General features: G+C 38.7%; 1 protein-coding gene across 8 annotated transcripts; it reads left to right on the top strand.

The window, feature by feature from the left end:
- The first annotated feature begins 1,109 nt into the window (after positions 1 to 1,109).
- On the top strand, positions 1,110 to 16,880 carry nmrk1 (nicotinamide riboside kinase 1). Of its 8 annotated transcripts, none has more exons than XM_018094656.2 (10): positions 1,113 to 1,525; positions 2,074 to 2,184; positions 3,647 to 3,703; positions 8,041 to 8,131; positions 8,833 to 8,881; positions 11,844 to 12,006; positions 13,255 to 13,341; positions 13,419 to 13,525; positions 14,768 to 14,830; positions 16,476 to 16,880. In XM_018094656.2, the coding sequence occupies exons 3-10, from the start codon at positions 3,672 to 3,674 to the stop codon at positions 16,547 to 16,549; spliced, it is 666 nt and encodes a 221-aa protein (XP_017950145.1). In that variant the 5' UTR covers positions 1,113 to 1,525; positions 2,074 to 2,184; positions 3,647 to 3,671; the 3' UTR covers positions 16,550 to 16,880.
- The last annotated feature ends 1,526 nt before the right edge of the window (positions 16,881 to 18,406 follow it).

Genomic DNA, 18,406 nt, shown 5'->3' with positions numbered 1-18,406 from the left:
AATTCAGAATTTCCGGATAAGGAATCCCATACCTGTATCGTGAAAAATTCACCCCATACTGTAAAATATAAGATATAGGTCAGAGAGGAGTTCCATGACCGTATAAAAGCACAAGGCCAAGTCGTTAAACTATCCTCATATGTTATAAGAGCTGGTACATTATTTGCTAAAATACAGGTTTCAGTGAGTCATTTCACCCAGATAGCAGTCAGGTAGGCCCCAAATGACATCAATATCAATTGCTGCATCATTGTTCCACTAATATATGTGTCTTATTCAGTGGGCTGATTTGGACTTGTTTTGCTTTCATAATAAATATATGAAATATACAAAAACTGTCTGAAATTAAGTGGGATAGCAGAAACATTACAACCTCTACTGCAAGAAGTCTGTGAAAGCAATTCAGCAGCGTTGAAGGGTACTTGTAAGCGGAAGTCTTTTCAGTATACTTTACATAACAGAATGCACACGTCACAAGATTTATATTATGGAGAGGACAATCTGTGTATATCTGCATTTACTGCTTCCCTTAAAAATGGAGGTGGGGGGGAACCTATGAAAAAAAAATCATCCTGCACAGAACCAATGCATTTACCATATGCCTGCAGCCCTTACATTAAATGTGGTTATTCTGTTGACCTACAACTCCCAGCATTCCCTGACAGACTCGCTATGAACTACAGTATGCATTCTGAAAGAATGGGATTACTTGGTCACTTTGCACATCTGTACTAAATAATACCACAAGGATGAATGGGGAAGGTGGGACCTTAGGGGAAAGTCAGAGGAGACTTGGCAGGCGGGAGGGAGGAGGATATATTTAGCAAGCATGACCTGTTAGCACAAAGTAAGGGGAGATCGTATACCTGGTATCAGCAGTAGGGCATGTTCGATCAGGATTTTTTATCAATACTGAGATTTTAAAGAGGGAGAGGACAGAATGCCCTAGAATTTGGTGCATAGATGTCCTAAAATCACGGTGTCCATTTTTGGACGTCTCTGCACCAAATTCAAGCGCGCCTTGCCCGCTTTCCCCTTTAAAATCCCTGTATTCGTAAAGAATCCTTTCTGCACCAGCACTTTGTGCTGACAGGTCCCACCTACCCACTCATCCCCCTCCCTCCATAGGCCCGCCCTCATGTGACGTCATGCCGCTGCTTTCTTCCATTCTTCTTAATGGCAGCAGGAAGATCTAGGATTGACAGGTTGCCACTAAAATGGGCTACTAATTTAAGGGTTCTGCGAGTTTCCAAACTACCCACCAAGGCTTCGGGCTAGTTTGTGGTGCCTTAGCAGGCTTGTACATTGGAAACAAGACAATATATTTTTCTCTTAAGTATACCTGTCTCACTTTTCCAAGTGCATGTTGGGTATTGTAGTTATTGTTTAACATTTTGACTACTGTCGAGTTTAATATAAACCTACAATATCCAGCACTACAATTTTACTGCTGCTGTACTCTGCTCTTTACTGCAGTACTAGCCGTTCCATCCCAACCTGTCTGCACTACAACCTGCTGCATCTGGTATGTAATTGTACTACTACTTTGTAATGTGAGGTTGGGGCTGGCTTTTGTTTAGTCGGTTACATTATAACTCTCAGGGGTTTCCGAGAGCTGTAGTTCAACATATCCATATGTATATCATGTCTTGAGTAATGCAATTTTCTGCTTTATGTGGGACAGCCCTGACTTTTCAGGCTGTTCCAGATTGTCACTTTGAAGTCAAAGGGGCACATTTACTAATCCACGAATCTGAATCACGAATGGGAAAAAATCGTATTGGAAACGAAAATTTCGGAAGATCGCAAATATCACGAAAATGCTTACGAAAAAATCGTATTAGTCACGATAATATCGTATTGGTGATCCGAAAGTCACAAAATTTTCATACCAAACAATTGTAAACAGCGGTAAAACCTTTCCGATTTTTTCGTGCAAACGTCCGAAAAAGTTGTGCGCCGTACGAAAAAGTTGTGCGGAAGCCCAAAAAATCGCCAAAAATACGCTTGGAACGTTCGTGCCTTTGTAAATGTGCCCCAAAGTGTTGATGAGAGACTGTGATGTAATTACAGATGAGACTGTGATGTAATTCCCATGCATTATATAAAGCACTGCTGCCTGGAGGATGAGGAGTGCGGTTGGGGCCGGGCTGCTACTGTGCCATGAAATGCTTGGGGTCCAAAGTGAGTTTGTCCAAGTTTGTTGCTGCCTTGTAATGCATGCAGTAAAAATACACCCTTTTATAAGTGTTAAGAGGTATGCAGTGATCTTGTTGGCATGCCTGAAGTTAATTCAGGACTATGAACCCATTTCTTGGAAACGATCCTTTGGACTTACAAAAGGAACTGTGGGCTAACCAACTCTGATAAGCTGTGTGACTTTTATAAAGCATGTGACTGAAGGTGGCATTGTTTTTACTGTATTATATATTATCAGCAGTACTACCACCTGCACTCAGGCGGTATTTCCCTATGAGTACTTGATCATTAAAGCATCTCTGTATACTGCTGAATTTGTATGTTACCGTTTATTCTGTAGCCAAATGTCTTTTATGCACTGCTGAATTTTTATATAAAATCAAGTGAGTCCATATAAGACGTGCAGTTTTTATTGTAATAAACTATTTAATAAAAGAGGAAAATTTTTCAAACCCTCTGGAAGTGTTTTATATTTAAGAGCGCTGTTGCTAAAAAATTCTTAAATTGTAGATTTTGAGACTAACTTATTTGTTTATTTTGCCAATGGTATCTGGCAGCTCAGTTGGTAAACTGTGTTCTTTTATTTTATAAATACATAATAATAATTCAAAAACGACTTTTTAGGGTGAAGACATATGGAGCTACTAGTAGCAGGTACTTGTTGCAACTACAAAAGTAGACAATGCTGATCATTTACTGACAGGGCTGCCATCAGAAATCACGGGGCCCCTCACAACAAAATTTTCTGGCCCCCACCTCCTCCTATGCCTAAAACATTGGTAGCCAGGGGTTACGTTTTGCATTGGTGTCAGGGCAGGGACCCCCTAAATCATTGGTGGTCCTCCCCCAGTGTCCCCTTACTATGGGCCGCTTCCCACTGCAGCATCCTCCAGCACCCCCAGCATCCTCCAGCTCCCTTCCTGCGTCCTCCCCAACATCATTCAGCTCCCCTCAGCATCCTCCCCAACATCCTCCTGCTCCTGCTCGCATGCCTGCTTTCTCCGGTTGCGTCCCCCATCACTGCAGCTACTCTTTTATTAGGTTGTGCCCCATGCATGCTGACGTCACGTGTAGCAACCAATAAAATTACTCACTGACCACCAATGAACCAAGGGCCTGTAACTCTTTAAAGGGGGCCCGCGCTTAAAAACTGTATCACGGCCGGGCCACCTTTAAAGCCACGATCGTCCGGGCCCGGGACAACTGGCCCCCCTGATGGTGACCCTGTTTACTGATAATCGTCTTTGTGCGTTTTAGCAGAGGCAATTCTCAGTATTGTCTATGGCAGGGTATTTTCAGGCGTTTAGTAGCCACAAGTAGCTTCTACAAAGTAGCTAATTAAATAGATGACATTGATCTTGATCAATGTCTTGATCTTTTAATATTTAACAAACATCTTTTTGTATGTTGTACATCAGCAAATAATTATGTATTCTTATCCATACAGGAAAACAACAATCCCTTTCATGTAAATGATGAAACAGTTTATTATTGGAATTAGTGGGTAAGTTCACATGAAGTCTGAGGTTTATAACATTCTATCAGGTCTTAAGTGTGAACTAGCCGCTGGACCAGAAATTGTCCTTTGATTGTGTCTGTATTTTTATATACAGTATAGGATCTATTTTCCAGAGTGCTTGGGTCCTGGGGTATTCTGTATAAGGGATCTTTTTCTAATAATGATCAGACTTTGGGGCCGATTCACTAAAGGTCGATAACGCTTATTGCATGCTTTTTTGCAATGCAATAATTAAGTCCCAATTCATCAAAGTCATTTCACATGCGTTAAGACGTATATCGCACGCACAAAAAACCGCACTATTATTTAGTTTGCATTGCGTTAATTAGTGAATAGAAATAGTACTAACGCATGATTCACAAACACATATGAAGCGTTTAACGTGCTAAATATCACATTAGTCTGTGCGAATATTAACACCTAAGTGGGGTAGGCGGTACTTAAACAAAATTGTGGTTCGTGAGCTTTTGGCAACACAACATGGACTTTGCAGTGGGATTTTTTTCAAGTATGTGTTGGCCCTAGAGCAGTGATTCCCAACCAGTGGCTCATAAACAACATGCTGCTCACCAAGCCCTTGGATGTTGCTCTCAGTGCCCCCAAACCAGGTAGTTATTTTTGAATTCCTGACTTGGTGGCAAGTTTTGGTTGAATAAAAACAAGATTTACTACCAAATAAAGCCTCCTGTAAGATGATAGTGTGCATAGAGGCTGCCTAATAGCCAATCTTAGCCCTTATTTGGCTCCTCCATGAACTTTTATGATGTTGGTGTTGCTCCCCACGTCTTTTTACATTTGACTGTGGCTCACAAGCAAGGAAGGTTGGGGATCCCTGCCCTAGAGTGATGCATCCACCAGTTTGCAGGGAAATGGTAATTTTCAGAATAGTAGTTTTCCAAAAGTAAGTGTTATGTGCGTAATATCGTGCGCTGATATAGCACGTAGCAAAATATATTGCACACAGTGCAAAATAACGGCTGCGGCAGGAAAAAACGAAAGAAAAACATTCATAGCGAGTTAAATAACGCAAGAACATCACTTCTTACTTATGACACTTGTCCTTTTAGTGAATCGAGCGTTAAGTTGCAAAAAATAAGCAGTAAAATTTTTAACGCATGCTACAAATAGCACTCGTTTTATCGAACCCTTTGTCTGCTAAAAATCAGTTAAACATGAAATAAACCCAATAGGATTGTTTTGCCACCAGTATGGATTCATGCAGCTTAGTTACCATCAAGTATGAGGTACTGTTTTATTATTACAGAGGAAAGGGAAATCATTTAAAAAAAATAGTATTTGTTTAAAATGGATTGTTTGGGGGATAGCCTTTCTGTAATTCAGAGCTTTTTGGATAATGGATTTACATATAATTATTTTAATAATTACCTATTTTTACTAATAGATGGTTTTCTTACTTTCTTGTAGTTCTCTGTCCCCTTAGCCCTACATAAAATAATGTAAATAGTTTAATAGAGAGGAGAGCTGACATTTGCTTATGATTTATGTTTACTGCTGTTGTCTGCCGTGTTGACATAAGTGCTTGTCAGCTGATTACATTGAAGCCTATGCGGTGCTGCTTTGGGGAGTTTTGATATTGAAATATTTTTGGGTTATTAAAATAATTTAGAGCTTAAAGCACTAAAAATAGCCTGTTGTGCAATTGTCCTACATCAGCTGTCCTGCTGAAAGTAGGCATCAGACATGACTCAAGTAGCTTGTTCTGGTATAGTAAAGTTAAGGCACTTGAATTCAAAACACAGGTATAGCAAGTCAAAGCGTCCTGTGTTACAAACATATACAAAATAAATACAAAAAGGATAATAAAACGGCAATTTCTTTTGCTGCACTAACTTCTAAGGGTGAGGGCAGACAAAGCGTTAATCTGCTTCTCTCAGATCTGCGCTTTTCTCCCTGGCTAAAGGTGGCCATACACGTGGCGATCCGACGATGTTTCGTACGACCATCGGTCGCACGAAACATCGTAAGATCCGCCACACACCATTCAGGGCTGAATCGGCAGGTAAGGAGGTAGAAACAATAGGATTTCTACCTCCTTCTGCCGATTCAGCTCTGAAGGGAGAATTTTGACAGGCGCCTTCTATGGCGCCCGATCAAAATTTTCAAACTTGTCCGATCGGCGAGTCGTCCGATATCGGCAGCTTCCTGCGATATCGGTCGACTCGCCGACATGCCATACACGCACCGATTATCGTACGAAACGAGGTTTCGTACGATAATATCGGTGCGTGTATGGCCACCTTAAGAGAAGCGGGCCAGTGTTTGGCCGAAAAAATTTTAGTTTTCGCGTTTTCTAGACCCACTGCCGATCCGCTCCACCTTGCACTCACTCTGGCTGTTGCCATAACTTTTAATGCGCACACACAGAGTGGCGTACCAAAACGGATCCTCTTCTGTCAGGCAGAAAAGCGCAAGGCTGAGAGAAGCAGATTACTGCTTCATCTGCCCTTGCCCTAAGTATTGGTGGCATTACCTCCTGTATTTTAACTTCACATATACAGTGGCTTGCAAAAGTATTCGGCCCCCTTGAACTTTTCCACATTTTGTCACATTACAGCCACAAACATGAATCAATTTTATTGGAATTCCATGTGAAAGACCAATACAAAGTGGTGTACACGTGAGAAGTGGAACGAAAATCATACATGATTACAAACATTTTTTACAAATAAATAACTGCAAAGTGGGGTGTTGCGTAATTATTCAGCCCCCTTTGGCCTGAGTGCAGTCAGTTGCCCATAGACATTGCCTGATGAGTGCTAATGACTTAATAGAGTGCACCTGTGTGTAATCTAATGTCAGTACAAATACAGCTGCTCTGTGACGGCCTCAGAGGTTGTCTAAGAGAATATTGGGAGCAACAACACCATGAAGTCCAAAAGAACACACCAGACAGGTCAGGGATAAAGTTATTAAGAAATTTAAAGCAGGCTTAGGCTACAAAAAGATTTCCAAAGCCTTGAACATCCCACGGAGTATGGCACAACTGTAAACCTACCAAGACAAGGCCATCCACCTAAACTCACAGGCCGAACAAGGAGAGCGCTGATCAGAAATGCAGCCAAGAGGCCCATGGTGACTCTGGACGAGCTGCAGAGATCTACAGCTCAGGTGGGGGAATCTGTCCATAGGACAACTATTAGTTGTGCACTGCACAAAGTTGGCCTTTATGGAAGAGTGGCAAGAAGAAAGCCATTGTTAACAGAAAACCATAAGAAGTCCCATTTGCAGTTTGCCACAAGCCATGTGGGGGACACGGCAAACATGTGGAAGAAGGTGCTCTGGTCAGATGAGACCAAAATTGAACTTTTTGGCCAAAATGCAAAACGCTATGTGTGGCGGAAAACTAACACTGCACATCACTCTGAACACACCATCCCCACTGTCAAATATGGTGGTGGCAGCATCATGCTCTGGGGGTGCTTCTCTTCAGCAGGGACAGGGAAGCTGGTCAGAGTTGATGGGAAGATGGATGGAGCCAAATACAGGGCAATCTTGGAAGAAAACCTCTTGGAGTCTGCAAAAGACTTGAGACTGGGGCGGAGGTTCACCTTCCAGCAGGACAACGACCCTAAACATAAAGCCAGGGCAACAATGGAATGGTTTAAACAAAACATATCTATGTGTTAGAATGGCCCAGTCAAAGTCCAGATCTAAATCCAATGGAGAATCTGTGGCAAGATCTGATAACTGCTGTTCACAAACGCTGTCCATCTAATCTGACTGAGCTGGAGCTGTTTTGCAAAGAAGAATGGGCAAGGATTTCAGTCTCTAGATGTGCAAAGCTGGTAGAGACATACCCTAAAAGACTGGCAGCTGTAATTGCAGCAAAAGGTGGTTCTACAAAGTATTGACTCAGGGGGCTGAATAATTACGCACACCCCACTTTGCAGTTATTTATTTGTAAAAAATGTTTGGAATCATGTATGATTTTCGTTCCACTTCTCACGTGTACACCACTTTGTATTGGTCTTTCACGTGGAATTCCAATAAAATTGATTCATGTTTGTGGCTGTAATGTGACAAAATGTGGAAAAGTTCAAGGGGGCCGAATACTTTTGCAAGCCACTGTATAATCTAAAATAATTGTATATCTGGAGTTGGACTTTTTTGGGTATTTACCTGTTGTTAGAGCAGTTTGGGGTAGGCTTACTGTAACCTGGTTTTATAGATTATTGCAAAAATTCTTGTCCAAAAGTACAATAAGATATGCTTATTTCTTTTTTTCCAATATAACCAGTTAATTTTAAAATTTGATAGAGTGAGCTGTTTTTTTAAATATAAATTCTTTATCATTATTACAGTATAACAAATGGTGGGAAGACAACTCTCGCTAATAGACTTCTGAAACTTCTGCCAAACTGTAGTCTAATTTGCCAGGATGACTATTTTAAGGTATTTGTATTGCTTATGATTGTTATGAATATTTTACATACATTGGATAATCCCCCTGCATAATTCAATCCTGCTAAACAATCACAAGAAAGGCTAAAAGAAGGGGTTATATAATGGTTATCTAATCTATGGCCAGCATGGTTGCTCAGTTAGTAAAACCTCGGCCTTGCAGCACTGGGGTCCTGAATTCAATTCCAGCCAGGACATATGTTTGCCCCGTGTCTCTGGGTTTCCTCCCACACTCTAAAAGCATACAGGCAGGTTAATTGGCTCCTGACTAAATTGGCCATAGTGTGTGAATAAGATTGGGACCTTAGATTGTAAGATCCTCTGGGGCAGGGACTGATGTGAATGATGAATAATCTCTGTAAAGTGCTGCAGAAATGTGTTGGTGCTATATAAATATGCCATTCTATAACATACTAAAAGTTAACTTGAGGGTGACCCACCCTTTTAAAACAACAGGCAAAAGTATGTTTAGCATAGGTCCTGTTCATTGCACTCATGTTGAGCAAGGGAGAATACTGCCCCTTTAAGACAGAAATACCTGTGCATGATATTTTGCTATAGTTCTAATTCTTAGGAATCCAAGAACTATGTGGTATGTTGTGATCTTTTCAGCTATCCATACTGAAGATATATTACTATGCAATAAGGCATTTGTTGCACTAGTTTATTTTATTTTTTTGACATTTTAACAGCCTGATTCAGACATTGAAACAGATGAAAATGGATTTAAACAGTATGATAGTAAGTAGAAATTAGAGACTTCCCGTAAACATTCAGAATAATAAATGATAAAGAATTTATTTTCTTGCAATTATCACCATTTTGCTTGTTTGTATTGTTATTTTGCAATATAATTCATAATTTTGTTGTTGAGAATACAAAATAAGAGTACCTTTGTGCATATCAATTATCACAGTTTTTAAAAAAAGGTAGTTATTGAACTTCTAGTTGCAATATAAAATAGGGTAGTGAAAAACTGCTGTAATAACAGTTGATTTAGAACCCCCGTCTTTTTGTGGTGCCACTCCGAACCTCCCAATTTTCCCATTGACTTTGACAGGGAAGATTTTCAAACTGCTGCCACACTTACAGCTTTGAAGCTACACCCCCCAAACTCGAACAACATAATAATAGGGTCACCCCGAATGAAACAGCAACATTTGTTGGATGACCCAAAGTGGGAGGGGCCAACAACAGCCAATCAAATGTCACCCATTGACTTTAATGGGGAAATTGAAACTGCGCCAATCTTACAGCTTTGTGGCTACACTCCCCAAACTTGAAAAATAGTCATGGGGTCAGCCTGAATGAAAATATGATGAGCTGTGAACAGCCAATCAGATTTTACCTATTGACTTGGCCGAAATCCAACCTGCTGCCATTCTCACAGTAATAACACCAAGGTCCCCAAACTTTGCAGAGTTAGGCACCAGGTAACTGCGGTTCAAGGTTAGAAAAGTGGGCGGAGCCACCAACAGCCAATCAGATTTTACATATTGACTTTAAATGGGGAAATTCAACCTGCTGCCATTATCACAGTATTAACACCAGGGTCCCCAAACTTTTTACAGGTGGTCACTAGAGAACTGCAGTTTGAAAAGTGGGCGGAGCCACCAACAGCCAATCAGATTCCACTTATTTAATTTTATTGGTTTGATGCCAGAGTTCCCAAACTTTGCAAAGTCAATCACTGGGTGACTTCGTAGTCAAGGTTAGAAAAAGTGGGCGGGGCCACCAAAAGCCAATCACATTTCTTTCATTGTTTTCAGTGGGGAAATTTTAACTGCTGCCATTCTCACATATTTAATGTCAGGGTCCCCAAACTTTGCACAGTGTGTCACTGGGTGACTATGTTCCAAGTTTAGAAAAGTGGATGGGGCCAACAACAGCCAATCAGATTTCACCTATAGACTTCATACGTTTAAATTTAAACTGCTGCCATTCTTTAAACATTAATACTAAGTTCCCCAAACTTTGCAGAGCTAGTCACCAGGTAACTGCAGTTCAGAGTTAGAAATTGGGTGGAGCCACCAACGGCCAATCAGATTTTAACTATTGATTTTCAATGGGTAAATTTTACCTGCTGCCATTTTCACAGTATTAACACCAGGGTCACTAGGGGACTGCATTTTTAGGTTTTAAAGAGTGGGTTGAGCCACCAACAGCCAGTCAGACTTTACCTATTGAATTTTTTTGGTTTAAATTTAAAATGCTGCCTTTCTCACGCTATTTGTGTCAGGATGCCCAAACATTGCACAGTCAGTCACTGGCTGACTACATATTTAGGGTTAGAAAAAGTTCATTTATGTATTTATGCCAGGGTGCCCCCTGTTTGTCACTGGGTGACTTTGACTCAAGGTTACAAAAAGTGGGCACATCCACCAACCACCATCAGAAAAAGTGGTTGGAACCACCAACTGCTAATCAGATGTCAATCTTTGACTTTTAGTGGGGAAATTTATATTGCTGCCATTCAGACACTATTTTAAACCCAGGTCCACAAACTTTGCACAGTGGTTTTTACTATACAACTGTGGTCCAAGGTTAGAAAAAGTGGGCGGAGTCAACAACAGATCAGATTCAATTTAGTGACTTCACATTTTTCAACCCAACATGAGGTTTATTCTCAAACTTCCCTTTCTAGTTTCCATTGTAATGTTTGTACTATTATGCAGACTAATTCAATTATATTTCTTTCTAATTTATTTAGAGGCAGTTAAATTTTGGCATTTCATTACAGTGTAAAGAAAAGTAAATTCAAGATAAAGCAAGGGTTCTATCTACAAATTGATTTAACTCTCTGCCTGCCAAGCATGTACCTCCTACGTGCTAATAGGAAAGCCTCTAACTGCTAAGAACGTATCTAATACATATCTATTCTCTCTGCACTGGCTGCATTTTTGGATTTGCCACTTAGAAATTTGGTGCAGCATTTCATTATTGCACTCTCTACCAAAATGTTACTTTTTTGGCTTAGAACTCGTTGATGCTCAAGCCCCTTATGCCACAAGCAGTGCAGATTTCTTGTAAAATTGCAGAGTGCCATTTGGCGACCCTACACTGGTGGTTCTGTCCATACATCTGGTTTGGTGCTTTTTTTTTGCAAGAGCAGAAACTAAAATGCCACAGTGTCTTAAGGAAGCCATTATTTGGTAATTATGCCTTAATATGTTTGTGGAAAACCATTTAAAGGGGTATAACAAAGTGGTAGATTGTAATCAGAATAATGGTAAGACATCAGTGCAGAATTTGCATGGGGATAAAATGGCTATTCTAAGAGAAGCAGTGTTTAAAAGGAAGCACATTGTCAGTAACTGAGCCTTCTGGGGCTATAACCGAGATTGAAAGAGGGAAGGTTTTTCCCCTGAGAGAGAATCAGAAAAAATAGAAAAATGAGTGAGAGAACTTTTGAAAAGAATGTGTGCTACTTTGAAATCATAATGAAATAACATTCAGTGTGGTACTATATATTGCAGAATTACCATTGGCCCTTTTTAACTGTCCATATAAGATGTTGCAAAATGTTATGCTTGCAATCATTATCAAATGCTTTCAGCATTTCCTGTATACCTTTTAAATAGAATAAATAACAGCGCAGTATTTTTTCTGTGTGCAAAAAATTTGAACATACTGGTCTTTTCTTTGTAAGACTGTTGCTTTGGCTTTCCTGTATTAACAAACATATTTCATATTTTTTTTTAAGCCATTGAGGCTTTAGACATGGAAACAATGATTAAAGCTGTACATTCCTGGATAAAGCTATCTCAAGATGTCCTGGCTATGGAAGAAAAAAAAGAAATGTGCAGCACTTGTGAGGAAAAAGCATACTTTTTAATAGTTGAAGGGTTTCTTTTATATCATTACAAGTAAGTAAGAGATGTAAGCCGAAAAAACTTATATCAACTGTTTTCATCTTAATTTAATAAATATGTTTGCACCTGTGGATTTATCCAGTAGCATTCACTGGCACAAAAATAACTTTATATATAAAGTTCTAGTATATGTCTCCAAAACCTTTTTTCTCAGATAGCCTTGAACAGTTGTCTTGTTAAACAGTGATTGGAGAATGCCATATAGTCTCTATATCTTTACTATAAATACAATAATAATAGTACATTTGCTCATAAGAGAGGATCTCACCTATGATATAGGTTGGTCCAGGTGCTCATGCCCTAGACCCTCAGCCAAAGGGAGCCATCATGGATACGTCTCAAAAATAGAAAAAAGGCAGGCACTCTGGTCACATCATTAGTGAATAGCAATTGTTCATGAGAGGTGGAGGTAAAATCAAAAAACTTTTTATTTAACACATGATACAAAGAGCCTCTATATCTTTACGCCTACCTTTTGGGCAATTATTTTTTACTTTTGTAGTGCGGTTGTAGGCACAACTCATATCTGGCAATGAAAAAGGCAACAGCCAAAAAATCACATTCACCTTCCTTTATACTAAGAAGAACCGTCCGAACCCCCGAATCCATGTTAAGGGATTCGGCCGAATACCGAACCAAATCCTAATTAGCTAATTAGGATTTGAAAGGGCTAAATGTTGCCGCGCGCTGCGAAACATTTTACACCGAATACCGAACCGAATCCTGGATTTGGTACATCCCTATTTTATACCAAAGACAAATACATGCGGTACACAATTGCGTGGTGAGATTTGCTCTTGTAGAAGACAAATTAACAGCTATAAGGTCATTTGACTAATATTTATGTTTAATTCTGTAATATTGTAGAACACAAAAACTATCAATAAGGTAATTTGAAGCTAGTGTATTACTGTTATTGATACTTTTTTAACTTATGTTTATATTTAGCTTTTTGTTTTATAAATCTTACCAGTTCACAGATAATCCTCCTGCATAAAGGTCTCCTGATAACAAACCAGTCACAACAAAGGGGCAAAGGTAGTGGGTTTTACAGTAATAATCTAATGATGTACCTCAGAGGGACCAAACATGGAGTAGCTTCAGTTTTCCTGTGTGCCCTTTTAACTTGAGGAATAACAAAATCAGTACGACATGAGTATACCTTATAAATATTTTATCTCCAAAGTTCTGTATGCCATACTTTTATTGGTAAAGTTATATGTATATATGTGTTGCTTATAGAAATTACTATTGTAGGCCACTGGAAAATGTGTTGAATAGAAAATACTTCCTAAGCATTCCATATGAGGAAAGCAAACAAAGAAGAAGGTATGTATAAACTCTCAGGAGACTTTTAAAAGTTCTGTTTTTATAGTGTTTCAAAATATTTTTTCTTTTAACATTAGTAGAAGAATTTATAATCCGCCAGACCCACCAGGTTACTTTGATGGACATGTCTGGCCTATGTTTCTGAAGCACAAGAAGGAAATGGAAGAAACTCATAGTGATATTGGTAAATAATCACACAATTCTGTCAACAAGTAATCATTACACATATAAAGCACAAAAGAATGGAAAAGATACAACTTAAAGAAGAAATAAACCATAAACATGATTATGGCTAAATATGCCTAAATTGTATACTGAACTTACTGCACCATCCTAAAGTTCCAGCATCTTAATAGCAATAATTATCCAGGTCTTTACAGTTGTAAAATGTAATTTATAAGGCTGGTGTAAACAGATATCTAACATCCTTGCCAAAACACCGCTTCCTTCTTTTCATCTCTCTAACCTGTTAGTTGGTGACCTGCATGCACAGCCTATCTATTTACCTGTTATTTTTACACTGAACAGTTCTTTTAAGGAGCAGGGGCATGGAATTTTTAACCATCAAGATGCCCAGAAATTTTTTGGACAATTTTTTAAAACACATGTTCAGTAATCAGTGTTTATTATTATTCGTTATTGATACAGTGCCAAAACATGTACAGCGCCCTTAATAGAGACTACACATAATTTACATCAGTCTCTGCTTCAGCATGGGACATTCCTTATCACATTCACATACACTAGGGCCATTATTATATTAGGAGGCAGTTAACCTGCCTGTATATTTGTCTTCCACGCAGAGGCAGGGAGAACACACACACTCCTTGCAGATAGTGACCAAGTTGAAATCGAACATGATCTTTTGATGGTTATTAAAACTCCAGTGTTTCTGATGAAACAGTTTTTTATATTTATTTCTGTACTTTCTTGAATGAGGGTCTTGCTTTTAGTATAAATATTTAAGCATACCGCTGACTAGGTGTGATTATAACTGTAGCATTATTAGATAGTTGGATGAACATTACTAACACTGACCCAGTTTAGATGCCAGGGGCATCCACAGTATCATGTTGGGCTGCTGTACAGTTTACTTAAAGTACTAAATACAAGGTGGCAGTTCAGTAGGTATTACATATCTTAAATTTAAGATATGCCCCAAAATATTGCAATATTAAAGTTTAGAAAATACTGTTGATGCAAAAAGAGATGCTTTTTATTATGTTTTGCCATAGAAAAGCTATATAGTTAATCCTTAATAGATTATTCTGCAAAGGCCAGGTACCAAAAAATTTAATTATGCAAGAATTGTTAAGGTGTTAAAAAAAGGCCCAAAATAGCTGGCATGAACTGAAGCTGGCAAGTTATTTCTGCCACCTTGTATATAGTACTTTTTACAGAAAAACATTTTCTCTTTTCTTCTCAGTATATTTGGATGGAACCAAATCTGAAGATGAAATACAGTCTTTAGTCTATTCTGATATAATAAGTAGGTAAGCAAATGATCTAGATTAATACTAATAGTATTTATTTATTAAGGATGAGTTGAACCATATTTAGTAATATATTCTGTTTTCACTGCAGCTCAGCTTATATTGTACTGTTAGTTTTATAGCTGACCGTTCCCCTTTTTGGGATCTTTGCTTTCTCTCTTAGGTACTGTAGGTGGTACTGCAAGAGTAGCTTTTCTTCTTTATTTACTGCTTCTTTCTGCTATCTTGCTTCCATTTTACTTCCTTCTGGTGTTTGAATATAATTATATTATAGGATGTATAATCCCGTTATCCAGGATGCCCTGTACCCCAACTGTTAATGGAAAACCAGTTGTATTTGTTTTGTTTTTGTGCTGTAACAATGTAAGCATGGTGTTCTATGTATTTGAGAAAAGAACCTTATCTGCAAATGCACAAATATACAGTGTACAAAGTGTCAAAAATTGTTTGGACCTGGGGTTTTCCATACTAGTTCAGTGTTTTTCATCTAGTTTATGTACCATATCTTTAATATGCACACTCAATCTATATGGTGTGTGGATGTACCTTTATATATTTGAAAAAGACAGTATGCACCTCATTTTAGCATGAGCTCAATGAATAGGGCTTGAACTGAACATACTTTTTGCCTTTAGAGCTTTACTTAAGAAATATCTATGGTTTTTGTTATTATTATTTCTGGTATTAAAGTAGAAAAGGGAACAAATTTCACATTAGTGCTGTGACTTCCTGGTTATGAGAAGCCAAGGAGAAATTGATAGTAATTGATAAAACTAATTACCAGTCTTCTGATACACCCTCTGATAATGAGCTGCTCAAAGGCTGTGGCTTAGGGCAAGGTCACATGAGGCAGATTGTGAGCCTCTCTATTAATATACTTTTAGTTGTGTATGCACCTGGAAACATTGAATCCACCCGGGCAAGCACACACAGCCGATATCCACCAACAAATGCAAGATATTGGTGGCCTGTGCCTGATTCTGTATTATGTATACTTGATCACTCATATACAGTTAATACTAAGGGGCTTATTTACTAAGATTGGAGATAAATATCACCGGTGATGTTGCCTGTAGCAACCAATCAGCAATTAGATTTAAACAGTTACCTGCAAGTTAGAAATTAAAAGCAAAGCTCTAATTAGTTTCTATGGACACCATCAGTGGTGATATTTATCTCCAATCTTAATAAATAAGCCCCTAAGTTTTATTCTATACATATGCATTGGTTATTGCATAATAGGTATCACTGCCTGGCCTAATTGTGTCTATGATTAAGTGCATTGTGTAGCACGAAACACGTAAGGCAACAAGAATTCCCAATAAATGATTTTGGATTTTACAAAGCATGGATTGAAGTCATTCCCTCAAAGTGCCTGCCAAGATAATAATACCACATTTAACTTTGTAATGGATTCTGCCTGATAATTTCAAAAATGGTGATGGATGGTGTAAAATCAGAATAAGAAGACATAAAAGCTTAAGAAATAGTACTTTTATTATACTCATCTTCATAAATACAGCCCTAAGAGTGAAGTTGGAGACAATTATGTTTACCTGCTGCTATAGCAGAAACTCACAGGTTGCTATTACTTGTATTGTGTGTATATGTGCTTCACAGTGTATTGTTTATCTTTGACAGCTTCTCAATTCACAAGTAAAGCTGCTAAAAGAAAGTGTTGGTCGCCTTCTCTAGGAATTATTCATTTAATGTAAAAATGAATCCAGAAGACCACAACCCGGCACAATATACAAAGAGTACGGACCCAAACATGTTTAATATGTAGTAGGAAGATATCACAGGTTAAGAACAGATGAAAGGAACATGATTATTTACAATGTTGCATCATACTTATAATTGACAAACTCAAAGCAATGGATTTTGTTGCTATATTGTGCATGCTACCTCACAATGCTTATAACTAAAACAATTTGTCTGGAAACATTTGTTTGACTTCAGTTGTGTTTGTTGCAACATGGAATTCCTTATGCTGTGGAAATTTTGTATAGTGATGTTCTGAAGTAAAGAAAAACTTTAGTATCCATTTTTATTTACACCATTATGAAAAGAATACAAAGTATCTTTTTTTTAATTAGCTATTACACCTTGTTATACCTCTCTGTCGTTTTGGAAAAAAAAAACATATTAGAACTGTTGCATTTTACAAGTATAAAAAAAGAGAGATATGAGCATTCATACTAAGACTATCCTCAAGTGCACTGGTGTCAGTTTTACTAGTCAAGCAGGGCACTTCAAAGGCATGGGTTAATACATGTGTGTAGGATTAAAGGGGACATATTGGATAAATGGGAAAACCCTAATTTTGTAGGCAATTATGAATAATATCCGGTGCTGGTTTCCCTTTGGGCTAAACATTAATCCTATCTGTAACAATGGCCCCTTTATTGGAGCTCCCTATAGATCCTATCACTACACTGTCCGAGTTTGAAATGGAGAGTGGGCGTGTCCTAATGGTCCCTGCCAGAAGCACAGTAGGAGGGGGAGAGCCAATCACAGCCCTGCACTCACACAAGCACAGACAGGCTTCAGTTCCCTATCAGGTCAGCCTAGTGCAGTGTACAGAGGGCCGCCGGCTCCCCAGCTCATCCAGAGAATTGAGCCAGCAGGAAGTGGAACTGATGGGCGGGGCTAGTGGGGTTTTTGTGGAATTTCTCAATAAATCAGTCAGAAACACAACTTTTTTAAGCACAATCCTTCTATATCTAGGAGTATAATTCACTGGTACATTCAGAATTTTTATAGGATATGTCTCCTTTAAAATACTATTCATAAAAACACCTCATTACTTTTCATTTTACAAACTGACCATTCCAATGGTTCATAAATCTGTTGACCATAGTATTTGTACTTTTTTGGAGTGGCAGGAGAAGATCTGAAAGTATTTTAATTGCCACTGCTGAACTGAGAACTTAAGCACAAAAGAGAAATTCAGTTTATTGCAATTGCTCTCATTAATTTGGATCTATCATGTAATTTTTGAACAATAAATGGACATTTTTGGGGGTGCTTTGCTAAGAGGTCTTTGAGTGCCCTCCCCCCCCATATTTGGGACCCAGTGTAGCTGAAAGAGTAACCAGCCTGAAGATTGTAGGATTTAAAGAAAAGGATAGCCCGGGCTGCTGCTCCTGCTTGTAAAAAAACTGCACTGGCCTATCAGTTCCTCAGAAGAAAGTCCCAGGGCCCCAAAAGGTGTGGTTATGGTTCTTCTGTGTGAGCACCACGGAGCAATGCTCTTGTTTTGCTTCTTCTTTCTTCACGTATTCTGGTGCCGACACATGCACAATGGAGTTAAAAGATAGCTTTTCTAGTAAAGTTCAGCTTTTCATTCTACAGTGCATGTGCACCCACACGAACAAAGAAGCAGGAACGCTCTGTAGCACTTACACAGAAGGGCAGTGGAGTTTCTCCTAACAGGAGCACCAGCCTGGGGTTTAAGGTAAGTGCTTACAATTACTGGGGGGTGCCTAACCTTTGGTACCCCCCAGTGATTGTAACTTTCCTTCTCCTTTAATAGTTATTTTCTCTCCTAAATAAAACTATGCAATTTGGGA

The sequence above is a fragment of the Xenopus tropicalis genome, chromosome 1 (assembly GCF_000004195.4).
Source record: "Xenopus tropicalis strain Nigerian chromosome 1, UCB_Xtro_10.0, whole genome shotgun sequence".
Lineage (NCBI taxonomy): Eukaryota > Metazoa > Chordata > Amphibia > Anura > Pipidae > Xenopus > Xenopus tropicalis.
The sequence above is the reverse complement of the archived record's forward strand: the minus strand, read 5'-3'. Positions and strand labels throughout refer to the sequence as shown.

What these genes read in the sequence shown, in the direction of transcription:
- nmrk1 (XM_012967366.3), top strand. Translation starts at nt 3,672, where the DNA reads ATGATGAAACAGTTTATTATTGGAATTAGTGG. An exon ending in TTTATTATTGGAATTAGTGG is followed by an intron (nt 3,704 to 8,040) that starts GTAAGTTCACAT and finishes TCATTATTACAG; the next exon opens with TATAACAAATGGTGGGAAGA. An exon ending in GAAAGCAAACAAAGAAGAAG is followed by an intron (nt 13,342 to 13,418) that starts GTATGTATAAAC and finishes TTTTAACATTAG; the next exon opens with TAGAAGAATTTATAATCCGC.